Below are 26,813 nucleotides of genomic sequence, written 5' to 3' on the forward strand. Positions count from 1 at the left end.
ATCTCCAGAGCTTTAATCCACAGGTTTTGCCCGTCCCTTTCCCCGTGCCAGGTTCCTCTGGAGCCTTACACGTCCCGTGGAGAACAACACAGAACTGAGCCCTGTTTTTCCAGTGAAAAATGTTTATTTGGCTTCTGGTGCCTAGATCTCAAGGTGGGTGGCGCCGGATGCTGGAGAGAAACGAAACCCAGGGCTGAGAGCGCTGGACAGGAACCTCCCAAGCGAGCGAAGGGCCGTTTAGCCGGGAAGGGCGTCTCCTAGGGGCTGTACACCGGCTGCTGCATTCTGTACCCCGGCCACGGGCAGGGAGCAAAGGAGCGACCCAGGGGGATGAACCTGCCAAGGGGTGTCCCAGGAAGGGCCTGGCTAACGGGAGAGAATCCGGCACCTCCCGGGGAATCCAGGGAGGGGCAGGTGGGAGTCACGGCTCAGCAACAGCTTCACCCCAAGGGCCAAGAGCGGTAAAAACACCAGAGACTCATTTGCCTCCCGCGCAAGAGCTTTACTGGGAAAGGAACTAAACTGCAGCATGGGGGGGTGGGACAGCGAGTCTGGGGGGGTCACCGGAGAGCGAGGGGGAGGTGGAGACAGAGACGGGCGATTCTGCAGCCCAGCAAACAGGGTCACCAGGCACCGTCGCTCCTCACGGATTCGCCCATGTTCCGTCACTTGATCCGGGTGAAAATGTTTGTGCCGACCCTGCGGGGAAGTGCAGAATTCATAGATTCGCAGAGTGACAGTCAGAAGTAAGGCTACAATTCTGTCAGGGAGGTCACAGATTCTGTGACTTTCCGTGACCTCCAGGACTTCTTCTGGAGCAGGGATGGAGCCGGACAAATTCCCATCAGAAATAAGGCCCAAATGTTTAACCCTTGGAACAAGAGGCCAGGGCAGTGCTGGGTTCTCCAGCTGTCAGCACCGGGGTCTCTGGAGTGGCGGCTGGGGTGTGGGGAGGCACCAAAACAGCTGACCGGCAGCCAACCTTGGGGCCTCTGGGCAGTGGTCTCCAGCCTGCTGGAGCAGCGGCTGGGGTTGGGTCAGCCCCTGTGGGGCCCCTGCGGCAGGAGCAGCTGAAAGCCCTGGCAGGCTCTGTTTGTTTCTTTGTTTGTTGCAGGCTTCCATGAATTTTTGTTCATTGCCCGCAACCAGTCCCTGACTTTTACTAAAAATCCCTGGGACAGAATCTTACCCTTAGTCAGAAGGGACCATCAGCTCATCCAGGCTAAGCTCCTGTGTAGCACAGGTCAGCCACAATGCCCCCCGCCCCCCGCCCTGAGCCCAGTACCTCGTGAATGGCTGAAGCATCTTCCAGAAAAGCAGCCGGGTTTGAACTGAAGCCCGTGAAGAGCTGGAGAACCCAGCACTGCCCTGGCCTCTTGCTCCAAGGGTTAAACATTTGGGCCTTATTTCTGATGGGAATTTGTCCGGCTTCAGCTTCCAGCCATTGGTTCTTGTCCTGCCTTTCCCTGCTAGACTGAGCAGCCCGTCAGCGCCTGATATTTTCCCTCTGTGGTTTGTTCTCACCTGTTATTTGCCCAGCACAGACCATGCACTCGGTGCTGCCCGATACGGGGGGAGGAGGGGGCGGAAGGGGCACAAAGTGCAACAGCCTCAGAAGGAGAAAAGACCAAAGAAGGACACCCCCTCCCAGGCCACCCGCCTGAGCACCGCTGCCTGGGGAAACGCCTCCTCCAGGCTCCACCTCGGGGGGGCACCCAGCCGCCCAGCCCAGGGAGGCAGCGTGGCTGTGGGCACCCCGCACTGGCAGGGCCTCAGAGCCACCCAGCAGCACCCGGGGGGGGGGGCAGGGGCTCCGCAGGCTGCACATCCCCGTGGTGCTCAGCAGGGCCATTGGGGGCAGGGGCCCTCCAGCAACCACTGGCTCAAATCTCCCCTTGGTGCCCCCCGGGAGGTGCCCCCAGGGCAGGCAGCCCCCTCCCCCACTCCCCGTGGGCCTCTCCACAAGGCGGGCAGGGCCGTGGGGCACTAGCAGCCCCGGGAGGGAAAAGGTTCAGCAGTGGCAGGCATGTTTGGCTGTGTCATGGGGTAACTAGGCCTTTGCTGGGGCCCAGCCCAGGGTAACAGCAGGGAATGGCTTTGCCAGGGCTGCCCGAAGCCTCATTATCCATACTCTCCCAGTTCTTCCAGGTGCCCCAGCCGCCTGCACCCCCGGAGATGGTTCTGTTCCCAGGGGCTGCTTCCCAGTGACAAGCTGCCCCAGCCCACTCTCTGTTTCCCCATTAGTCTCTCACAGGCCTGGGGGGACTTGGCTCTGGCCGCCGGGATCACAGCCCTGAGGTGTGACAGGGCTCAGGGAACTCTGCAGCCTTGGGGAATAAACCTGCCTTCGGTTCACACCACTTCATCCTCCCCCAGCGAGACACTGGAGGGCGAAGGGTCCCCATGGGTTTGTGACTCTGGGCTGAGAGCCATGCCCTGTCCCCGCAGGCTGGTTTTCCTACATCTCCAGCGCTAGGAGCCCTTGGACCAGAGCCGGGATCCCAGCCCTGCCCTTGGCAGAGAGACGGGGCCAGTCCCCGCTCCAGTCCTTCGCCCCTGGGCAGTCGGTGCCCAGTCACCCACCTGGTCGCTTTCCAGTCGGCGCCGGGGGAGCTGACCTCCTCACGCAGCAGCCACATGGTCTTCAGAGTTTCCTTCCCTTTATCATCCATGAAGCACTGGCCCACGAAGACGGTCATTGAGTCTGCAGGGGAACCCGACAGGAGTGAAAGTCAGCGAGGCCCCCGAGAAACAGAGCCCAGGGAAGGAGGCGGAGTTGCTTAAAGCACGACTGGAGTGGACGGAACCGCTACAGAACAGGAGAAAGAGTCAGGCATCGGTGGAGCTGGCAGCAGCACCGAGAGTTAAGGGTGCCCAAAGTTTTCCATTAGAAGACCCTGTTCTCAGTTGGTTATAACTTGCCTCATTTCAACAGTTCAGCTGAAGTTTCCCATGCCAGACATCTGCCTCAGGCTGCTGAGGTTTGGGGTTCTTTTACTTCTTAACATAATATGGTTCAGCCATTTCCAAGAACAAGGTTGGGGGAAAATACGTTAATTTTGCCATGTTAAAAAATTCATACCACCTTCTCACTGGGAAGTTTGAATGCCCCATGCTTGAGCTGGGACTCAACACTTGGCAGTGGGGGAGACTGGCCTTTGGCCAGCCCCAAGTTGGGCAAGTTACAAGTCCCTGAAAAGTCTCCCTTCACACATGCTCCGTAGACACTTGCTAGAGTTTGTCAGCTAAGTGCCCCCAAGATTCCCTGAGCGTGGGGCTGAGCGGGACTTTCCCTGCAATTGCCTCTTTGGTCCTGGGCCCCAGCACTGAGAGCGAGAACTTGCCTTTCCTGTGCGCTCACTGGCCCCCTGTTTTCCCCAGGCCGGGCAGAGGGATAGAGGGCGCAGCCTGTCTGCAGTGCAGAGGGGTGAAGAGATGCAGGACAGGGGGCAGAGTTGGCTGGAGGGGGCAGAGGGGTCAGGAGGGCAGATGAGGATGGGGCAGGGTGAGGAAAGGGTGGGATAGGAAGCGGGGGATAGGGGCCGGGGAGGGGCAGAAGGGAATGGGGAAGACTAATGGGATGGGGCTGGAGGCAGGTGCTGAATGGAAGTTCCTGCTTCAGGTTCTCCTGCTTCTCCTCCCTCCCTCCCCCCACCCCCCATGAGCCTTAAGGCTCCATCCCCACCCCTCAGTCTGCTCTGGATGGCTCCAGTTTGCACGCCCTCCTCCAGGCTCCCCCGCCACCCCTGTGTCTCACAGCCCCCGCGTCTGCAGGGGGACATGCTCCTGCTGCCCCCACCCTCTGTCCGCTGCTTCGGAGCCCCCCAGGAGGCGGTTCCCAGTAATGGTTCCCAGCGCGTCTGCTGAGCAAGGCCTCGCACCCAGCCTGGGGAGGCCGACAAGTGCCCTGTGCGCACGGGATGGCTGAGCGCTGAGCCAGGGGCTGGGTCTGTACAGCGCCTAGCGCCACAGGGACCTTGGCACTACCTAATACAGACAGTGACTAACAGTTCACAGCAACACCGGTGCTGGGACGTGCACAGCTCTGGCAGCAGCCCCAGCAGGCTGCCGTGGACAAGCCAGGGAGGAGACAAAGCAGCTCGCAGTGTTCCCCAGGGCCTCTCGTCCCCAGAGCACTTGAAGCCTCGCACCCAGCTGGGGAGGTGGGTCCCCCAAGGGTCCCCGTAGGCAGGTGGAGAGGTGATGGGGAAGCTGCCCAAGAGCCCTCGGCAAGTCCCAGGCAGAGCCGAGGATGGACCCCAGGAGCTCTGACTACATGGCCTTGGAGACACAGCCCAGGGTGAGCAATGGGCCCTCCACCATGGGTCTGAGGCCAGGCCCCAGCCCTTTGGTTTGAGGTTGGTACATTTGTATCTTGTTTCCAGTCTGTTCAGTTCTGGCTCAGAGCCCCTGGCACTGGCCAAAGCTGAGCGTTAAGGGGCTGGAAGAGCAGAGGACGGTGCAGAGACTGGGCGGGGAAGTGTTTCAGCTTGGTTAGCACTGAATTCCCCTCCGTTCCCCTCCACCCCGGGCACTGAACCCTCGGGCCACGTACTTGAGAACGTCCAGCTCACGGTGAAGCCAAAGGTCGGCTGCTTCCTCTGGTTCGTGGGCTTCTGGGACCCCTTCAGGGGTGACACCCGGATGTGTTTGTCGGTGGCCGTCACTGCTGTGTGGTACAAACCGGTGAATCCCCCATCGGTGTTCACGGCAGAGATGGTCATGTTAGAGCCCAGCTCATTCTTCCACAGTCCAGACAGGACGCACTGAAAGAGAGACACGGTCAGCAGGATGGGTCCCTCCCCTGCAGCGCTGCAGGGCCCAATGCTCCCCTAGGCCATGCCCCTGAGAGCGCCGAACACGGGAGCCAGACCCACAAACAAGGAGAGGGACAGAGCATGGGTCTGTGATCGGATTCTCTGCCCCAAACCTGCAGGGAATGGCTGGCTCTGGGGTCAGATCCCTTCCTGTGCTGTGTTTTTCTCCTTGCACACTGTCTCCGGCTGTTCCCATTACCCACAGGAACACTCAGCCCCTCTCCAAAGCCTGCTCAGCTGATGGCTTCAGTGAGATCTCATGGCAGCGAGGGCCATGTCTTTAACTACAAGCTCACACGCTAGTTTCCCACAGGACCCATCTCATTCAGTGCTCGGTACAGATCTGCTCTGGGGCTGACCTGGGGCTGTGCAGGGAACCAGCCGTGGTCCGTAGGACCCCTGCCTCATTTGTTGCAGAAGCTGGAAGGTGCGAGTGACTGAGGCAGGGGACTGCAGGAAGAGAGAGGATGGTGTCATGGTGGAAGCTGAATGCTGCCCTGGAGATGAGATTCTGTCCCAGCCTCTGCCACATGGGTCTCAGGTGATGCTGGGCAAGTCACCTACACCAGCCCGGTGCGCTCATTTTCTGGGCGCCTGACTCAAGACGATGGGGCTGAGATTTGCAGAAGCGCGAGGCGCTCACCCCTGCAGTCAGTGGGAGCTGGGCTTTGAGCGAGGATAGTGCTGTCAAACGCCAAGTTCACTGACAAACCAGACCCTCGGCCTCACAAATAGGACATCCAAAATGAGCCAACACTTGTGACAGATCTGGCCTTGACCTTGGCATCTCCGTTCCCCACCTGTAAAATGGGGACACTTCATACCATGGATTTTAGGGGCAGAAGGGCCCTGCAGATCACGAGCGTCCCTCCTGGCTGTGCTGCAGCAGAGCTCTGAGGACGACGCCCAGTCTTGACTTTAAAACTCCACCACGTCCCTAGGTCAGGCATTCCCAAGGTTAATTCCCCTCCGTTAAAATTTTACACCTGATTTCTAGTCTTGTTCTGCCTTTGGCTGCTAGATCAAGTTGCTGGCTGGTTCTGAAATCTCTGCCCAGCGTATGGATTTCTGCTCCATGTTCCAGTCACCGCTAAGCCGTCTCTGTGAGAAACTAAATAGCTCGAGTCGCTTTCTCTCACCATAAGGCAGATGTTCTAGGCAAAGCATTCTCCTCGCTCATTTCAGAGCCCTTCCCAAGGATTTCCAGGAACAGAAACTCATGAATATTTGTAACCCACTAAAATACTCCAGGAAGAGCTACTTCGAGAAACCCAGGAGGACATGAGCAGCTCGGTGTTCTGTGCAGGCTTTAAACAGTGTGCAGTAAATGAGGCCCAGGGCCACACCGGAATAACGAGCATAAAAGCAAATATGGCATAACAAGGCATCCAATGAGCCTGTGTGCACCGACTGGGCAGGGGCCGGGCTGTGACTGTGGAATTAGAGACTGTAGCATGGAGCGGATGAATTCAGGTTGTCTGGGCAACCTGGTATTTCCTAACTTTTGAGTGCTTGACTTTTTCTTACCAGTCTCTTAACATTGTTTTTTTTGGTATGTTCTATAAATCCCTGGGAAGCCCTTCCAAGGAGCCCGTGTTCCGTTTTGGCCTCCCCACTTCAAACCAGACACTGCGGGAGTCGAGGGGTTCGCAAAGGGGTGACAAGGATGGGTAGAGATGGAGCGGGGGAGACAGAGAGGTGACAAATAAGAGCTAACATGACAGAGGGACACATGATAGTGACTAGGACAAAGGAGGTTCCTTAGTGCTGCTGCTCATTCTCATAACACAGGAACATTACATAAAACTGAAAGGCAGCAAATTTAAAACTGATCCAAAGGAAATACTTTCTCATACTCTGCACAATCTGTGGAACTCTCTGCCACATGATTTCATCAAGGCCACAAGCTTAGCAGTGTCCAGAAAAGGCTCAGATGTTTCTATGGTGAATGAAACCAGACTGAAATAGAACAGTAACGATTAAAACACATACAAGTTTTGGGAGGGCTCTGACCCCTCCTGCTTCTGGGCAGGAGTGCACCCCTGACTGCTGGGGTCAGGCGGAAGCTCTTCTGGGGCACTTTAATCCGGTTACTGCCTCCTCCATGCTTCCACACACCTTCCTCTGAAGAAGCTGGTATTGACTAGGTTTGGCGATGGGAAACTGAGTTAATTGGCCCCATGGAGGAATCCAGGCTGGGAATTCCCGCATGCCCAATTCACCCTGCTCTACCCTCGCACAGGCCCAGCCACAGGATCCTGGTGCCAAACACCCTGAAGGTGACCAGTAGCCAGAAAAGGGGGTGTCATGCTATCAAATCGAAGGGAGTCTTGTGTCCCAGTGCTGAAGATTGGGAGCTTTGCAGAGCCGAGCCTGCTGCATCTGGCCCCCTCACACTGTGCGTCTGCTTACCCAGCTGTGTCTGCTGGCTGTGACACGGCTCCCCCAGCTTGCTCTGGGTTTTAGGGCACCCCAAGCACCGCACTGCCCATTGTCACACATTCACGGGGGGCATTTCCTGCCCCGCCCCTTTGCCCACCCACTGCGACATTCTGCTCCCGGCTCCATCATCTGCCGGGCACCCCGGGAGTTCTTTCCCGTCACAATAAAACAACAAACCCCGGAGCCATTCCTGTCCCTGCCCTTTGCGGGAGGGGGAATCTCCCCACTGGGACGTGCAGCGGCTCAGTCCAAACGCTGCTGCAAGAGATGATGCTGCTTTCCCTTGAGAGTAAAATCGCGGCAGGGGGGAAAGTCCCTACCCCCCTCTTGCCTCCGCAAGACTCATTTCAGTGTCTGACCCCATTGCTCCTCGCCCCAGGTTGTCACGCCATCCTGCCCCAAGCAAGAGCCCCCTGCCCCGGCCAGAGCCAGCGCCCAGCCCCCTCGGCCCCTCGCCCTGCCCCACCTGAGACGTCCCAGAGCCAGCGCCCAGCCCCCTCGGCCCCTCGCCCTGCCCCATACCTTTCTCGCTGAGGAGACCCCGAGGGTCACCAGAGCCAGGGCGAGGAGCAGGGAGAAGGCGACTTTCCCCATCATCTCTGGGAGTGGAAGGCACCTGCAGACACCAGGTGAGTCTCCCTCCAGGGACTCATGCCTGGGGCTCCCAGTCAGGCTCCTATTTATAGCTCCAGCGACCTCACTCGTTGGCAGTGCCAGGTATTGAGCAAGTGCTGGCTTTTGCAAGTTGTTTTTCCTGCAGTGGGACCTGAAGTTCCCAGAAGCGTTTGCCAGTGACCGGCCATGTGACGCCTGCCCTGCTGGGCTGCTGGTGGGAAGCGTTTGGCCGCTCGCTGGATGGGCCCCTGTGTGCCAGGTGGGGCCAGGGGGGCTGATGTGAGCGCAGCACGCAGTGGGCGGTGCTGGCCTGAGGACCCCGGCTGGGCTATACAGAGCGTGGAGCTCTAGGGGCAGGAGGGCCCCAGGGGGGAGCTCCTGGCCTGGGGGCAGCAGGCTCCATGGGGCAGGGGAGGTTCAGTTTGAGGGATGCTCTCACTTGGCACCACACAGAGGTCCCTGGCTCCGGGCACAAGAAACTCTGGGAATCCCGGCAGGTTGGAGGGAGGGTCTCTGTCCTGCAGCTTTGGGCTCCTTTGAACTTTCAGCTCCAAGTCAGACTGGGCCCAAACCCTGTGACCCAAATGCCGGGAGCCCAAGTCTCCCAACCTGAGCCCCCTGCACCCCAAGTCTCCCACCTGAGCCTCCTGCAGCCTGAGTCCCAAACCTGAGCCCCCCCCAGCCTAAGCCCCCCACGCCCCGGTTTCTCTTGTCTCCAGTCCTGCCATGGGCAGCAGGCTGCTCGGAAGGGCCCTTGCCAGGCCCTGGCGGCCTTTCTGCCCTGGCTCTGGGAGGCGCCAGCCTGTATTTGCCCCCTTGTTGTTTGAGGGGCTGCAGCTGCTGTTACTGTCAAGCCGAAGGTCAGGGCGACCCCCAGGGATGGGCGCTGGCCCTGCTGCCTTGCGGGGCTGGGGTTGGCCCTGCCTCTGGAGGCTGTGGATTTGTGCTGGAAATGGCCCACCTTGATTATCATACACTTTAGATAAGCTATTACCAGCAGGAGAGTGGGGGGGGGGGAGGTATTTTTTCATGCTTTGTGTGTATATAATAAGATCTTCTACACTTTCCACAGTATGCATCCGATGAAGTGAGCTGTAGCTCACGAAAGCTCGTGCTCAAATAAATTGGTTAGTCTCTAAGGTGCCACAAGTCCTCCTTTTCTTTTTGCGAATACAGACTAACACGGCTGTTACTCTGAAAAGAGTCTGTTGTTGCTCAGGAAAGTGTTCCTCTAGAGCAAGACCTCGGTAAAGAGGGTAAGAGCAGAATTTCTGGGAAGGGTGAATTGTTGCATAGAAAAGCTCTCGGGAAAGGAATCCTCATGGAGTCTTTGCAAGCAGTTTACTGCCACTGAAGGGTGTGAAAGTGATTTAATCAAGAAAGTTTCAGTTCCTAACAGCCAGAAATTTTCTGTTGTGACTGAAGCCACTGACTTTCCTGTTGAAAGACCCAGTGTGGATAGCTTTGAGAAGGTCTCAGATGGAGTGAAAGCTGTTAAGAAAGTTAAACAGTCCTCTAACCAAGTGGCTGGGTTTGGCCAGCTTGTTGGGGAGACAAGGTTGTTGAGAGAGGAATGTCTCCGTGCTAGGTCTGTAAGTGAACAGTCTGTGGCCCAGGTGAAGAGGGTGCTGGGCTGCCTCAAGGAGACAGGACTGCCGATAAAAGCTGAAAAGTGTAAGGTGGAGATAATCAGAGAGTGGCCTGTTCCCCAGACCAAGAGACAGGTCCAGACCTTTATTGGGATGGTGGGGTACTACTGGAAGTTTGTATCCCACTTGAGCTCCCCAGCTGCCCCATCGCTAAGCTATGTGAGAAGGGGAAGCCAGAGGAGCTGGTCTGGACCGAGCAGTGCCAGAAGGTGCTCTGTGCATTGAAGGAGGCTGTTATCCAGGGCCCGGTAAATCTGGTAAACCCCGACTTTGCCAAGGCCTTTATAGTGTTCATGGACGCTCAGACACAGGGCTGGGTGTGGGGCTGATGCAAGCCGATCCTAAGGAATGGGAGAGATGCTGGAGCATCCATGGAAACGTTGGTGGGGTCGAACTTCCCCAGGTCACTGGCTAAAGTGACCCTGCTCAGTTCAGTCTCGAAGGGGAGAGAGATGTGACGAAGCGGGACTGTTCTTAATGTTTCCTCTGAATAGTGTGGGGGTGCCTCAGTTTCCCCTAGGCAGTTCTTAAGTATCTAGGGGGTGGGGTAAGGGTGTATGATCGTTGCAGAGCCCTAGAGGGCAGGTGTGTGCAGGGGTCTGGACACAGAGAATGGCCAACACCCTGTTTCCTGGCAACTGATGGCCTGGGCCCTTCCCCCCTGCAAGGTGAGAGCTAAAGGGTTGGAGAACAAAGGAATCAGGTGCCCTCCTGGCCCGGGAAAGGGACAAAGCCCAGAGAAGGAGGGGCTGGAGGGAGTTTCAGTTGGGGGCTGGCTGGGACATGGAGTGAAGGGCAGACGGGGTTGTCTGGCTCACTGCCCCCCAAAATGGACCCAGCTGAGGGGTCCTGTTCTCTGCACCTACAAGCTCTGTGTTAGACCATGTTCCTGTCGTCTAATAAACCTCTGTTTTACTGGCTGGCTGAGAGTCCCGTCTGACTGCGGAGTTGGGGGGCAGGACCCTCTGGCTTCCCCAGGACCCCGCCTGGGCGGACTCGCTGTGGGAAGCGCACGGAGGGGCAGAGGAGGCTGAATGCTCCGAGGTCAGACCCAGGAAGGTGGAGCCGGGTGAGCTGTGTGTCCTGCAGACAGGCTGCTCCCAGAAAGGAGACTTCCCCAGAGTCCTGCCTGGCTTCATGGGGAGCAGTTCCAGAGCATCACCCGGGGACTCCGTGACAGTCACAACTAGCTCTTTTTCAGGAACTGGCTGACACATTTCTGAGAAAAAACAACGAGGAGTCCTTGTGGCACCTTAGAGACCAACACATCGATTTGGGCATAAGCTTTCGTGGGCTAGAACACACTTCATCAGATGCATGGAGTGGAAAATACAGTAGCAGGTATAAATATATAGCACATGAAAAGATGGGAGTTGCCTTACCAAGTGGGGGGCCAGTGCTAACAAAGCCAATTCAATCAGGGTGGATGTGGCCCATTCCCAACATAGAATCATTGGGGCATTAGGGGACGAGAGCCGAGGAAGCGTTGTTCTAAGTCAGCCATAAAAATGTTGGCATACTGTGGGGCCATGCGGGTACCCATAGCAGTGCCACTGATTTGAAGGTATACATTGTCCCCAAATGTAAAATAGTTATGGGTAAGGACAAAGTCACAAAGTTCAGCCACCAGGTTAGCCATGACATTATCGGGGACAGTGTTCTTGACGGCTTGTAGTCCATCTTTGTGTGGAATGTTGGTGTAGAGGGCTTCTGCGTCCATAGCGGCCAGGATGGTGTCATCAGGAAGATCACCGACGGATTGTAGTTTCCCCAGGAAGTCAGTGGTGTCTCGAAGGTAGCTGGGAGTGCTGGTAGCATAGGACCTGAGGAGGGAGTCTACATAGCCAGACAATCCTGCTGTCAGGGTGCCAATGCCTGAAATGATGGGGCGCCCAGGATTTCCAGGTTTATGGATCTTGGGTAGTAGATAGAATATCCCAGGTCGGGGTTCCAGGGGTGTGTCTGTGCGGATTTGATCTTGTGCTTTTTCAGGAAGTTTCTTGAGCAGATGCTGTAGTTTCTTTTGGTAACCCTCAGTGGGATCAGAGGGTAATGGCTTGTAGAAAGTGGTGTTGGAGAGCTGCCGAGCAGCCTCTTGTTCATATTCCGACCTATTCATGATGACGACAGCACCTCCTTTGTCAGCCTTTTTGATTATGATGTCAGAGTTGTTTCTGAGGCTGTGGATGGCATTGCATTCCGCACGGCTGAGGTTGTGGGGCAAGTGATGCTGCTTTTCCACAATTTCAGCCCGTGCACGTTGGTGGAAGCCCTCTATGTAGAAGTCCAGTCTGCTGTCTCGACCTTCAGGAGGAGTCCACCTAGAATCCTTCTTTTTGTAGTGTTGGTAGGGAGGTCTCTGTGGATTAGTATGTTATTCAGAGGTATGTTGGAAATATTCCTTGAGTTGGAGACGTTGAAAATAGGATTCTAGGTCACCACAGAACTGTATCATGTTCGTGGGGGTGGAGGGGCAGAAGGAGAGGCCCCGAGATAGGACAGACTCTTCCGCCAGGCTAAGAGTATAGCTGGACAGATTAACAATATTGTTGGGTGAGTTAAGGGAACCACTGTTGTGGCCCCTTGAGGCATGTAGAAGTTTAGACAGTTGAGTGTCCTTTTTCCTCTGTAGATGTAACCCTTCTGCCCGTCAGAGTTGGCAGCAACAAGGGCCGGGTTCAATATCTAGGGGATTCATTCCAATAACACAATGCAAACCAGCTCGAGCCCCCACCCAGTGACCTGGGACAAATATATACCAACCCCGCTGGGCGCCTCCCAGAGGCAATACTTCCCCTCTCGCAAGCACCTAGTCTGAGTGTAGCAAAAGCCTTTTAATAACAGAGAGAAACAATGTGGCATTATATTGGGGAAACATCACCAGCCGGCTTCGTAACACAACCCATGAACAAAACCCCACCCCAAGCAAACTGGGGCATGCCCTTTCCCTTTGGTTCTTGAGTCCAGCAACCCCAAATCACCCAAAGTCCCAAAAGTCCAATGACCCAAAAGTCTCTTTCCCTGGTCAGGGGAGCCCCAGAGTTCAAAAGTTTATCTGCAGAGCTTTACCTCCCAACCTGGGTGGAGATGGGGGGCGGGGAGAGAGGTAAGGGGCACCTTATGTGATCTGAAGCTGACCACCCCACAGCTCCATAGGCCTTCGCTCCGCTCCGCCAGCCGCCCCATGAACTGCTTCGCTTGGCTCAGCTCCGCTGCCCACAAGCAGCTCCCGCCGTCCCATGAACTGCTCCACCAGCCCGTCCACAAGGCACTCCAGCCGTCCCGCAAACTGCTCCACAATATATCTTCAGGCTCCCCCACTACTTAACACAACGCTCAGTGATTTCAGCTCTTAGTCAGTTCAGCCCTTTGGTGAATTCAGCTTGTAGTAGGGGAGCCTCAGTGCTGGTGCACCATTAGCCCAAAGTGAGCTCAGCAGCCTGTAACTAGACCTGCATAGACAATCCAGGAAGTTTTTGGAAAGCGTAGGGGACAATTTCCTGGCGCAAGTGCTAGAGGAGCCAACTGGGGGGGGGGGCGCTTTTCTTGACCTGCTGCTCACAAACCGGGTAGAATTAGTGGGGGAAGCAAAAGTGGATGGGAACCTGGGAGGCAGTGACCATGAGTTGGTTGAGTTCAGGATCCTGACGCAGGGAAGAAAGGTAAGCAGCAGGATACGGACCCTGGACTTCAGGAAAGCAGACTGACTCCCTCAGGGAACGGATGGCCAGGATCCCCTGGGGGACTAACTTGAAGGGGAAAGGAGTCCAGGAGAGCTGGCTGTATTTCAAGGAATCCCTGTTGAGGTTACAGGGACAAACCATCCCGATGTGTCGAAAGAATAGTAAATATGGCAGGCGACCAGCTTGGCTTAACGGTGAAATCCTAGCGGATCTTAAACATAAAAAAGAAGCTTACAAGAAGTGGAAGGTTGGACATATGACCAGGGAAGAGTATAAAAATATTGCTCGGGCATGTAGGAATTATATCAGGAGGGCCAAATCGCACCTGGAGCTGCAGCTAGCAAGAGATGTCAAGAGTAACAAGAAGGGTTTCTTCAGGTATGTTGGCAACAAGAAGAAAGCCAAGGAAAGTGTGGCCCCCTTACTGAATGAGGGAGGCAACCTAGTGACGGAGGATGTGGAAAAAGCTAATGTACTCAATGCTTTTTTTGCCTCTGTCTTCACTAACAAGGTCAGCTCCCAGACTGCTGCGCTGGGCGTCACAACATGGGGAATAGAGGGCCAGCCCTCTGTGGAGAAAGAGGTGGTTAGGGACTATTTAGAAAAGCTGGACATGCACAAGTCCATGGGGCCGGACGAGTTGCATCCGAGAGTGCTGAAGGAATTGGCGGCTGTGATTGCAGAGCCATTGGCCATTATCTCTGAAAACTCGTGGCGATCGGGGGAAGTCCCGGATGACTGGAAAAAGACTAATGTAGTGCCCATCTTTAAAAAAGGGAAGAAGGAGGATCCTGGGAACTACAGGCCAGTCAGCCTCACCTCAGTCCCTGGAAAAATCATGGAGCAGGTCCTCAAAGAATCAATCCTGAAGCACTTGCATGAGAGGAAGGTGATCAGGAACAGCCAGCATGGATTCACCAAGGGAAGGTCATTCCTGACTAATCTAATCGCCTTTTATGATGAGACTACTGCTTCTGTGGATGAAGGGAAAGCAGTGGATGTATTGTTTCTTGACTTTAGCAAAGCTTTTGACACGGTCTCCCACAGTATTCTTGTCAGCAAGTTAAGGAAGTATGGGCTGGATGAATGCACTGTAAGGTGGGTAGAAAGCTGGCTAGATTGTCGGGCTCAACGGGTAGTGATCAATAGCTCCATGTCTAGTTGGCAGCCGGTATCAAGTGGAGTGCCCCAAGGGTCGGTCCTGGGGCCGGTTTTGTTCAATATCTTCATAAATGATCTGGAGGATGGTGTGGATTGCACTCTCAGCAAATTTGCGGATGATACTAAACTGGGAGGAGTGGTAGATACGCTGGAGGGGAGGGATAGGATACAGAAGGACCTAGACAAATTGGAGGATTGGGCCAAAAGAAATCTGATGAGGTTCAATAAGGATAAGTGCAGGGTCCTGCACTTAGGACGGAAGAACCCAATGCACCGCTACAGACTAGGGACCGAATGGCTAGGCAGCAGTTCTGCGGAAAAGGACCTAGGGGTGACAGTGGACGAGAAGCTGGATAGGAGTCAGCAGTGTGCCCTGGTTGCCAAGAAGGCCAATGGCATTTTGGGATGTATAAGTAGGGGCATAGCGAGCAGATCGAGGGACGTGATCGTTCCCCTCTATTCGACATTGGTGAGGCCTCATCTGGAGTACTGTGTCCAGTTTTGGGCCCCACACTACAAGAAGGATGTGGATAAATTGGAGAGAGTCCAGCGAAGGGCAACAAAAATGATTAGGGGTCTAGAACACATGACTTATGAGGAGAGGCTGAGGGAGCTGGGATTGTTTAGTCTGCAGAAGAGAAGAATGAGGGGGGATTTGATAGCTGCTTTCAACTACCTGAAAGGGGGTTCCAAAGAGGATGGCTCTAGACTGTTCTCAATGGTAGCAGATGACAGAACGAGGAGTAATGGTCTCCAGTTGCAGTGGGGGAGGTTTAGATTGGATATTAGGAAAAACTTTTTCACTAAGAGGGTGGTGAAACACTGGAATGCGTTACCTAGGGAGGTGGTAGAATCTCCTTCCTTAGAGGTTTTTAAGGTCAGGCTTGACAAAGCCCTGGCTGGGATGATTTAACTGGGAATTGGTCCTGCTTCAAGCAGGGGGTTGGACTAGATGACCTTCAGGGGTCCCTTCCAACCCTGATATTCTATGATTCTAATGGAATCAAAATTAGCTCTGATATCCCACAGTGGAGAAAGTGCAATTAGCATATAAAGCCCTCACCAAGAGGCCCATACCACCAAGTATTAATACTTGTCCCCAGCCTCTCTCCGTTCACAGAGTTTTGGAATCCATGACCCTTGCCTAGCGAGTGCTACTTAGTTGATGGTGAGTCCCTCCATCATAACAAAAGGCCACGTACAGTTCCAAGCACAGTTCCCATAATCAGGGTAATAACAATTTATTCTTCCTGCCCCAATAATAGAGACACTGGGGATCCCACAGCAGCCAAAGTGACCATTTGGGCAGCTATGGCCTCATTCTAGGCGTGGTGGGTGTGCCTATGCAAATGAGATCGGCCCCTGAAGTTCTTTTCCACAACTTGCCACACCTCACCACCAGATGTCAGGGTGGAGCTCATCCTGACACTGCTTACATAGAGAAGTAAAGTGTGTGTTGTAAATGGCTTGTCTAGTTTTTGTAAAGTCCAGCCACGAGGAAGTTTGTGTGGAAGGCTGTTTTTTTATGAGAGTATCCAGTTTTGAGCGCTCATTCTTGGTCTTCTCCGGTTGCTGTATAGGATGTTGATCAGGTAATTCCAGAGTTTCTTTGAGAGTGTGTGGCACAATCTCTCACCATAGTCTGATTGCTGAGAAGGACGTTCCCTGAACTCCTCTGTGGGAAAGCTCACGGAGCTAGAATCCCGGCTGCCATGCCCTGCAGTGAATATTGCTGCCTGTTATTAACCCAGCCCTCGTGCACCAGCCCTCGGCAGGCAGCTAGCACCTCCCCCTTTGAATCATAGAATCATAGAATATCAGAGTTGGAAGGGACCTCTGGAGGTCATCTAGTCCAACCCCCTGCTCAAAGCAGGACCAATCCCCAACTAAATCATCCCAGCCAGGGCTCTGTCAAGCCGGGCCTTAAAAACTTCTCAGGAAAGAGATTCCACCACCTCCCTAGGTAACTCATTCCAGTGTTTCACCATCCTCCTAGTGAAAAAGTTTTTCCTAATATCCAACCTAAACCTCCCCCACTGCAACTTGAGACCATTACTCCTCGTTCTGTCATCTGCTATCACTGAGAATAGTCTAGATCCATCCTCCTTGGATCCACCTTTCAGGTAGTTAAAAGCAGCTATCAAATCCCCCCTCATTCTTCTCTTCCGCAGACTAAACAATCCCAGTTCCCTCAGCCTCTCCTCAGAAGTCATGTGTTCCAGAGAAGATAACGGAGCACTTACACAAGGTCACGCCAGGAGAGGCTGGGAACCCCACTAAGGAACGGGCCCAGTTAAATACTATGTGCTAACCAGTGCAACCACTTGTCCCCGCTGTTCAGAGCCAGGAATAAGAACCCAGGAATCCTGCTCCCCAGCACTCCTGCTCTATCTTACAAATGCTTGTGTAACCCACTGGCTAAGCACATGCTGTCTCCCCTCGTCACCCGGCTAACCAGCATAGAGAAGAACAGCGAGCTGGCTCCAGCTGTCACAGCTATTGCGGGAGCGGAGGAAGTTCATGCTGTGAATGTGAAGGCCTTGGTGCACCGTTTTGGTGGTGGGAAAAATCCATCATCAGATGTTTGAAGGCAGGAAATTCAGATCAACAGCACAGGCCTTATCATTAGATAAATAACCTCCGGCAGTCCTGAGGGCCCTGGAGTACTCGCTGGAACATTGCCGAACACTGCGTGCAGGAGGGAGTTTGCAGGCTGTGTTAATATTCAGTTTATTGCCTCATTTTGGTGTTTGCATTTGATTTAAAAGAAGTGGCCCCTTTAAGAACAGGGTGGGAGCTCACGTCAGAGGAGGAGCAGAGAAAAGCATTTGGGTTCCCAGCTGGCAAGTACTGCCTCAGTTAGGGGTAGCGCTCAGCTCTTGTGTAACCTGGGGATTTTGAAATCTGTTGTTCCAGCCCCAGGCCAGGCCCTTTGGATACTGAATTTACCAGAACCAGCTGCACTGGGGAAAGGCCCCATTGGAGGGAACCGATGTCCTTTCCAGCCAGTGCGGCAAACAGTTCGGTACCATGTGCTGTGGGTGACCCAGCGGCCAGAGACCAGGGAACTCGAGGAGTGAACTCTCCTCCACAGGAGTCTGGGCAGCTTCATCTGGCAGGATTTTCCCATCCTTTCATTGCCTGCCTGGCAGTGCCACCGAGGGCAGCCCTGCTTTGCATGGCATTGGGCAGAGGGGTCTGGGCTGGAGGTAGCTGGCTCTGGCGAGCCCTCGTTAACAGAGAGAGGAGTCCCCCTTCCTCCAGTGGCAAATGGTGGATGGCCCTTCTCTGTGGCCGGTGGGATTTCAGACCCTGGCGTCTCTGCCCTGTGGCCTGTAGCATTGCCCCTCCCTAGTCAAGCCAGCAGCTGTCCCCTGGGGCAGGCGAGCCAGCGCGGACGCCCCGCCTGGGACACGGTTAAATTCCTGCGCGGGGAGCGACACTCTACTCGCCCATCACTATGGAGCATCCCTAGTGAGATGTGGGGGGACATTCAGCTCTGCCCCCAGGCGGCCTCTGAAATCTCCTAGGGCTGGAAACCCCATTGTCCCAGGACAGGAGCGCTTGTCCCCCTCAAGGAACCAGGGAACGAGACTGGACAGGTGCTAGAGAGCACCTGTCACCACCTCCCAGGTGTCCCTGTCACGGACTTCAGCCCCATCACGTCCTGGGAGGGGGAGCCCAGACTACGGGCGCCCGGGGGCCACAGACCCGGCAGGAGGACGAGGTGTCTCTCGCTAGGAGCCGTCTGGCTGTGCCCATGGCTGTCAGTGAGGCCAAGGCCACCGTGCTGCGGCGAAGGGAGCGGGGCTGCTTCTCCAGGAAAAACGCCACAGGAACCGAGTCAAGTGACACCAAACCTTCGCCCCCTTGGCCCTGCAGTGGAAAGGGTGTTTCTTAGGCCCCTCCAGCTGCAGGCAGAGAGAGACGGGCGCTGTCCAGACCCCCTCCCAGGTTGGAGCCCATTGGGCTGGGCTGTTACTGCTCAGGGCACGTGGGTCCTGGTTCCCTGCACAGATCGCCCCTGCCCGCCCGAACATTTCATCTTCCTGCACTGCCAGCCACACAGGACTCAAGTCAGCCCTGGGTTTGATTAATGGCTAGTCCCAGCCCTCCCAATTAGTGCCCCGAAGCCAGTCCTAGGGCGGGACAAGCTCCCCCTGGCAGGCCCTGAGAGGCAGCGTGGACAGATCGCTCCTTTCCAGCCGCCTTTGCCAACACTCCAGCCACCTTTCCGCATTCCCGACTGTCATCAGGGTATCGGGGGGGGGAGGGGGGGGGACGGACCCGTGGTGGTGGCAAGAGCCCAAAGCAAAGAGCTCTTCCCCCCACCAGCGCTTCTTCCATTGTCGCTGCGGAGGGGCAATCACAAAATGGGGAAGAGATGGCCAGCCCTCTGTGGAGAAAGAGGTGGTTAGGGACTATTTAGAAAAGCTGGACGTGCACAAGTCCATGGGGCCGGATGAGTTGCATCCGAGAGTGCTGAAGGAATTGGCGGCTGTGATTGCAGAGCCATTGGCCATTATCTTTGAAAACTCGTGGCGAACGGGGGAAGTCCCGGATGACTGGAAAAAGGCTAATGTAGTGCCAATCTTTAAAAAAGGGAAGAAGGAGGATCCAGGGAACTACAGGCCAGTCAGCCTCACCTCAGTCCCTGGAAAAATCATGGAGCAGGTCCTCAAAGAATCAATCCTGAAGCACTTGCATGAGAGGAAAGTGATCAGGAACAGCCAGCATGGATTCACCAAGGGAAGGTCATGCCTGACTAATCTAATTGCCTTTTATGATGAGATTACTGGTTCTGTGGATGAAGGGAAAGCAGTGGATGTATTGTTTCTTGACTTTAGCAAAGCTTTTGACACGGTCTCCCACAGTATTCTTGTCAGCAAGTTAAGGAAGTATGGGCTGGATGAATGCACAATAAGGTGGGTAGAAAGCTGGCTAGATTGTCGGGCTCAACGGGTAGTGATCAATGGCTCCATGTCTAGTTGGCAGCCGGTATCAAGTGGAGTGCCCCAAGGGTCGGTCCTGGGGCCGGTTTTGTTCAATATCTTCATAAATGATCTGGAGGATGGTGTGGATTGCACTCTCAGCAAATTTGCGGATGATACTAAACTGGGAGGAGTGGTAGATACGCTGGAGGGGAGGGATAGGATACAGAAGGACCTAGACAAATTGGAGGATTGGGCCAAAAGAAATCTGATGAGGTTCAATAAGGATAAGTGCAGGGTCCTGCACTTAGGACGGAAGAATCCAATGCACAGCTACAGACTAGGGACCGAATGGCTAGGCAGCAGTTCTGCGGAAAAGGACCTAGGGGTGACAGTGGATGAGAAGCTGGATATGAGTCAGCAGTGTGCCCTTGTTGCCAAGAAGGCCAATGGCATTTTGGGATGTATAAGTAGGGGCATAGCGAGCAGATCGAGGGACGTGATCGTTCCCCTTTATTCGACATTGGTGAGGCCTCATCTGGAGTACTGTGTCCAGTTTTGGGCCCCACACTACAAGAAGGATGTGGATAAATTGGAGAGAGTCCAGCGAAGGGCAACAAAAATGATTAGGGGTCTGGAACACATGACTTATGAGGAGAGGCTGAGGGAGCTGGGATTGTTTAGCCTGCAGAAGAGAAGAATGAGGGGGGATTTGATAGCTGCTTTCAACTACCTGAAAGGGGGTTCCAAAGAGGATGGCTCTAGACTGTTCTCAATGGTAGCAGATGACAGAACGAGGAGTAATGGTCTCAAGTTGCAGTGGGGGAGGTTTAGATTGGATATTAGGAAAAACTTTTTCACTCGGAGGGTGGTGAAACATGGGAATGCGTTACCTAGGGAGGTGGTAGAATCTCCTTCCTTAGAGGTTTTTAAGGTCAGGCTTGACAAAGCCCTGGCCGGGATGATTTAACTGGGAATTGGTCCTGCTTCAAGCAGGGGGTTGGACTAGATGACCTTCTGGGGTCCCTTCCAACCCTGATATTCTATGATTCTATGATTCTAAGTGCCAGGAGGAGGTGATCCCAGTCAGCAGGGATGTGACGTGTCCCGTGGAGTAACAGCTGGCTGCAGAACTGGCCCCCAGGGTCACTCCAACAGCCAGGCGCGGAGCTGGAGGGGCGCTGGGCTCAGCACTGCCCGCCTCCTATTTAACGCCATCCTGCTCGGGATGAAGTTCAAACCCGGGGCGCTCTGCGAGATCAGCTCAGACCATGCCGTGGTGGCCAGGGCCGTGGTACACTCCGCACGCACGGTCAGGCCCCTTCAGTACTCAGCTACCAGCTCTCGCTTCAGGGTTGCGAAGGGGCCGTGCCTAGCGCGTGGCCCTAAGGGTTCTAGCCTCTGGAGCAGCCAGAGCAGAGTGACCAGGGCGGGTCGGGCTGGGAGAACCAGCGCCAGAGACCCTCAGGGCACGTTCACACTCTGAGGACAATAGTGATGTAGCCACAGCGCCCTGTCGTGTAGACACAGCCTGCGCCCTAGGAGGGGGGGTTTCTGCTCGACAGGGCCGAGGCTGACGGAAGCCCCCGTCTGTCGCCCTGGCTGCCTCTGCACCGGGGTGAGGTCGGCATAGCTCCAGCACTTAGTGATGTGGATCCTTCACACCCCTGCGCTGCAGCCCAGGCCTGAGACCCAGCAGCGGCCCTGGGCTGGCTGGGAGGACGTGGGCTGACTCGAGCTTTGGTCCAGTAGCTGAAGAAGAAAGTCCGTCTACCTGAGCTCATCTGAAGCATAAGATTAGATGAGACTAAATCTGCATGTTGGCTTGTTTTAAACTCCCTTTTTCGGTAGCGTTTTGTTCCAATGACTCAATGAACACACTGGTCGCAGCTTCCTGAAGGGAAGAAACGCAGGCCCTGAAGCCCAGTCAGACCAAGAGCAGGGTGCCCAGGCCCTGGACTAGCAGTGGGAGAATCGTGCAAGCCCGCCCGGATTGCCAACCTCGAGAGATCAAAAACCATGAGTCAGAGTCCGAAAAATCACAAGATTGGCCCCAACATCCTGAGATCTTAAAAAAGACAAAAGCAAAAACCAGTCATGTTTTTTCAGTCTGTCTACTGACTTTTGAACTCCCTCCACCCCTCTGCCAACCTGCGCAGGAGAATTTCAGGTTGAAAAGTCAACCTTTAATTCACACAAACATGGCTGCCTTGCACGGGCTGCTCAGACGAAGAGGCGGGCACTGCCCCCCCCCCCCTCCTGCAACAGGGGAATTGCCCCCCGGGCCCTGCTGCTGTCTCTGAGTTTCACCCCCCCACGCTCCTCACCCGTACGGGGGCTGGAGAATAAACAAGGAACAGCCCAGTAACACAAAACACCCCCCATGGAGCCAGGTTTCCCGTTACTTGTCAATATCTGTGGGAGCTGCAAAGATCGCGGCCACGTGACCAGCCACCTTGCTAAATGCTGGAAATCTCTCTCCCGGGCAGGGCTCTCTGTAGCTCGGTGCAGTGATTATATTTATAGCCCTACAGAGTATTGTAAGTAATCAATGCTCTGCCCCTGAAAGCCTTTCAAAAACAGTCTGAATCACTCAACGTCCTTCACATAACTACGCTCACCTACAGAAATACAGAAATTATCCAATCGTTACAAGACGCTGGGCTTTTTAAAAGAAAGCATTAATTGTCCAAACAGCTAAAACGATTTATTTCTTTTGATTCTCCCCACCGCGCTGCTCAGAGCCCCAGGGCAGAGGGAGGCAGGGGAGCGGGGCTGGAGACAAGCTGCTGCCGTACCCAGGGCAGTGGTGCAGCAGCAGGTGGGGAATTTCTGCTGCTGGGTGCAGGCCCCCAGACTCAGCAGCAGCTTTTTCCCAGCTCCTTCCTGCTCTGCTTCCCGCTGCCACAAGAGCCTCCTCGCGGCTGCTGTTGGGATGGGGCCAGTCCACCCGTGCAGGCCAGGCTCCGTGGCAGGCAGGGCTGTGTCCACAGGCCCAGCCCTGAAAACCGTTCTTGTCTCATTGCAACAGCTCTCCCGCCGGGCGCCGGGCGACTCTCTCCTGAACTCACTGCTGCGCCCGCAAGACGGGTCAGGGAAGAGGCTCTTGGCGAGCGCGGCATGGGAGCAGAGCCGCAGCTAGCCCTGGGAGTGCGACGGGGGCTAAACCGGGAGGGGCAGGATGTGTTGGGGGGTCAGGCTGAGGGCACATCCCAGCTTCACTCGCTGGGAGGCCTTGCACGGCCTGTACTCGTCACGCTGCATTTGAGGGGCTGGTGCACAGGCGGATGACGAGGTGAATCCTCCTGCTGGCTGCAGCGGACAGCAGGCCCAGGCCGGGATGCCATGCTGAGACCAATGCATATTCCCCATGTTTCCAGGGTGAGGTGTGACCTGACTGCTCAGGCTCCCGCCGGACTTTCACGGGGTCCAATGGCACTGCTCAGGGGACACGAGTCTTGGCTCGAGGCTCTTGCAGGACTTTGCTGATGCTCGCACCGAAGGGGGTCTCTGTGTCTGTGCATCAGGCTAATTAACCTCACGGGAGAGTCCGGATTGGAGCAGGGTGGATGAACCCTGGGAGGAGAACGTCCTGGACGCCCTCAGACGGCTACCGTTAATCATAGTCATATTCCAGTAGAGTCCAAGGCCCCTGTATTTCAGCCTCACACTAGATTGTAGACTATCAGGGTGGGAAGGGACCTCAGGAGGTCATCTAGTCCAAACCCCTGCTCAAAGCAGGACCAATCCCCAACTAAATCGTCCCAGCCAGGGCTTTGTCAAGCCGGGCCTTAAAAACCTCTAAGGATGGAGATTCCACCACCTCCCTAGGTAATACATTCCAGTGCTTCACCACCCTCCTAGTGAAAAAGTTTTTCCTAATATACAACCTAGACCTCCCCCACTGCAACTTGAGACCATTACTCCTTGTCCTGTCCTCTTCTACCACTGAGAATTGTCTAGAACCATCTTCTCTGGAACCACCTCTCAGGTAGTTGAAAGCAGCTATCAAATTCCCCCTCATTCTTCTCTTCTGCAGACTAAACAATCCCAGTTCCCTCAGCCTCTCCTCATAAGTCATGTGTTCCAGTCCCCTAATCATTTTTGTTGCCTGCCGCTGGACGTTTTCCAATTTTTCCACATCTTTCTTGTAGTGTGGGGCCCAAAACTGGACACAGTACTCCAGATGAGGTCTCACCAATGTCGAATAGAGGGGAACAATCACGTCCCTCGATCTGCTGGCAATGCCCCTACTTATTCATCCCAAAATGCCGTTAGCCTTCTTGGCAACAAGGGCACACTGTTGACTCATATCCAGCTTCTTGTCCACTGTCACCCCTAGGTCCTTTTCTGCAGAACTGCTGCTGAGCCATTCGGTCCCTAGTCTGTAGCTGTGCATGGGATTCTTCCATCCTAAGTGCAGGACTCTGCACTTGTCCTTGTTGAACCTCATCAGATTTCTTTTGGCCCAATCCGCTAATTTGTCTAGGTCCCTCTGTATCCTATCCCTCCCCTCCAGCGTATCTACCTCTCCTCCCAGTTTAGTGTCATCTGCAAACTTGCTGAGGGTGCAATCCACACCATCCTCCAGATCATTAATGAAGATATTGAACAAAACCAGCCCCAGGAGTGACCCTTGGGGCACTTCGCTTGATACTGGCTGCCAACTAGACATGCAGCCATTGATCACTACCTACAAGGCAGATGACAAGGCTGGATCACAAGGCTGAACGACAGGCCGTGCTCCAGCAGCTCCCCGCACGGCCAGATATTCAAACTCACGTCAGGACTGGGGGCTCCATTCGGAGCCCGAGGATGAGGAGCCTTTTGTGTTCCAGCTACTTAGAGCAAGAGCTCGTTTTCTCACAATTGGGACTTGATAACATGGCGACTTAGGAGTGGAAATACCAGGGTGCCCAGATGCCATGGTGAGGGATGCTGCATAAACCTACCTAGGGCTAGCTGCCAGCTCACGCCAAGGCCCTTAGGCTCTCAGATGAACACTGACTGATACCCAGCTGGAAACCAGTCTGGCTCACCTGTGTGTTCGTGTTGTTAAAACAGATGTGAAGTTGATAAGAATATTTAGTGCTTAGACTTGATGAAATGCTTGTGGGATACTGCACGTAGTAATCTCACAGACAACGTCCGTACCCCATGTTATACTGAGGGTTTGCCTGTAAAGCTCTGTAACTGTGTGACTCATCCAACAGGAAAGAAGCATTAATTAGTGTAAAGTGCTGGCTTCCTACAGTGGTAGCTCTGCCCACCAAGAAGGCCCATTGAAACCAATGAGCCACTGTGAAACATCCAAGAACTAAGACTTTGCTAATTGCTCCCCCACTCCCACGAAGAGGAGACGTGCAGGTGGACTCATCCCACCAGCCTGAACTCTGGGGATAATCCCTGACGAGAAGCAATTGTGTCTTTGATGGTGTTTGGACTCTGGGGGGCCAGGATCACCAAGCATAAGCAAAAGATCCCCAGTGCTTGGCCTGGGCTAGCCCCACAGGACACAGAGCTTGCTCATTACAGCAGCTTCTTTCATCTTTTGGAACCTAGAGATTGTAACTCGTGTGTCTTTGTTTACCTGCTTTAACCTTGCAAATAACTCTATTTCTCTTTCTTAGTTACTAGCTCTTTAGTTCATTTAGTATAGGGCTGGCTACAAGCGCCTTTGGAGTAAGATCTAGGGTGCAATTGACCTGGGGTGCCTGGTCCTTTGAGATTGGGAGTAACCTGAATATTGTTGAGTTTTGGCATAAGGGACCATCTATCACAAAGGCAGGCTCTCCTGGTGGCAAGGCAGACCCGAGTGCTGCAGAGGGCTGTCTGTGACTCCATGCTTAGGCTGACGTAGTGCCTGAGGAGTTCACACTTGCTACTTGGTTGGTGAAGTCTATAGAAGTCACAGCCAGTTTAGGGTTTGTGCCCGTTTCTTCAGTCTGCCCTGTGGTTGGTACCCACACTCTGAGCCACTGCAGCTCCCCAGGCTGGGACAGCTCCTGTCTGGTGCCACACTAGACCCGGAGCAGCTGGTTTTCTGAAGGAGCTAACGAGCTCAGGGAAGAGAGCGCCCACTGTCAGCAAGGCCGCCGGGCACTAAGGGCAGGAGGGAGGAGCACGGAGTAGGGAAGAGACCAGCCAGTCAGGCTGTTGTGAAGGCCAAGACTATAACAGGGTTCAAAAAAGAACGAGTTAGATTCTATGGAGGACAGGCCCATCAATGGCTGTTCGCCAGGGTGGGCAGGGACGGTGTTGCTGGGAACGGGCGACAGGGGCTGGGTGATTCCCTGTTCTGTGCATTCCCTCTGGGGCACCTGGCACTGGCCGCTGTCGGGAGACAGGAGACTGGGCTCGATGCACCTTGGGTCTGACCCGGTGTGGCAGCGTTTATGTTCTTATAAAAATCCAGGCTCCCATGTGCCATCGAAAACCAGCTCCCTGGAACAAACTCATCTACCCTCCTGCCCCCAAACGTGTAAGTGACGAGTTCATAGATTCACAGACTCTAAGGCCGCAAGGGACCCCTGTGATCCAGTCTGTCCCCCTGCACAGCGCACACAACTGCCCTGAATTAACTCCCGCCTGAGCCAGCGCTGAGCTTCCAGACACACATCTCAGCTGACAGAGAACCCCCCGCATCCCTTGGCAACCGGTTCCAGGGCCAGCCACCCTCCTGGTGAACATTCAGGCCTTGTCGCCAGTCTGAATTGGTCCGGCTGCAACTTCCAGCCGCGGGACGTCGTGAGCCCCGTCGAGGTGCCGAGTAGGAAGCTGCCGCACCTGGCCCAGCAGCCCGAGCACGGAGCCTGTGGTACTGGTGCCGCGTGCCGGCAGCACCCAGGGACTTTGGGGGTCTGTGGGTGCTCAGCCCCCTTGGCAGCCAGCTGTGAGCGTACGAGGCGCACGTGCAAACCCAGCAGGGGAAGGTGGGACAATCCCAGCGTGAGAGGGGCTGGGGCACTAGCCTGGGACAGAGCTTTGCATCAGCCTGCGGCTGCAGGGCACTGAAGGCTGGGGAGCACACGCCAAGCTGGTTTTCCCAGGGCAACTCCAGGGCTGTGGCTGGGATGTAATACAGCCGAGTACTCGGCCGGCACAGGCCTCTCCAGCTGGGTGCTCACAGCGGGGGGACGCCCGCTGCCAAGGAGCTCACCCTAGATCCCATGCCGATTCCCTGGCAGCGCTGATACCCGCAGACTGCTTCAGCTCAGGCCCACGCCCCGTGCGCTGGCTGGGGCAGCCTGCAGGGCAGGGCGGGGAACGTCTCCAGGTGGAGACTGGGAGGTCGTGGCCGTTTGAGCCACGCTGGGTGTTGCGGTGATAGACACAGACAGACTCAGCAGTCGACGCAAGACAGGAACGACTGGCTCCCAGGCCGCAGACAGGCCTGGAGGCCACTGCAGCTGCTGGCCAGAGGAGCGGGAAGAGTTTCTGGGAGCACGGGTGGAATGCAGCAGCCCTGCAGGAGCCAGGGTCACTGGGCTACAGCCGCAGGCAGAGGGACAGGCC

General features: G+C 55.1%; 1 protein-coding gene across 1 annotated transcript; it reads right to left on the reverse strand.

Moving 5' to 3' along the window:
• Positions 1-104: 104 nt before the first annotated feature.
• Positions 105-7,940, reverse strand: LOC125629305 (avidin). The gene is made up of 4 exons (XM_075128289.1): positions 7,782-7,940; positions 4,556-4,766; positions 2,584-2,704; positions 105-699 (listed from the first exon to the last, which is right to left on the reverse strand). Exons 1-4 carry the CDS (start codon positions 7,854-7,856, stop codon positions 666-668), a joined length of 441 nt encoding a protein of 146 aa, XP_074984390.1. The 5' UTR covers positions 7,857-7,940; the 3' UTR covers positions 105-665.
• Positions 7,941-26,813: the final 18,873 nt, after the last annotated feature.

Source organism: Caretta caretta, chromosome 5 (genome assembly GCF_965140235.1).
Source record: "Caretta caretta isolate rCarCar2 chromosome 5, rCarCar1.hap1, whole genome shotgun sequence".
NCBI classification, from domain to species: domain Eukaryota; kingdom Metazoa; phylum Chordata; order Testudines; family Cheloniidae; genus Caretta; species Caretta caretta.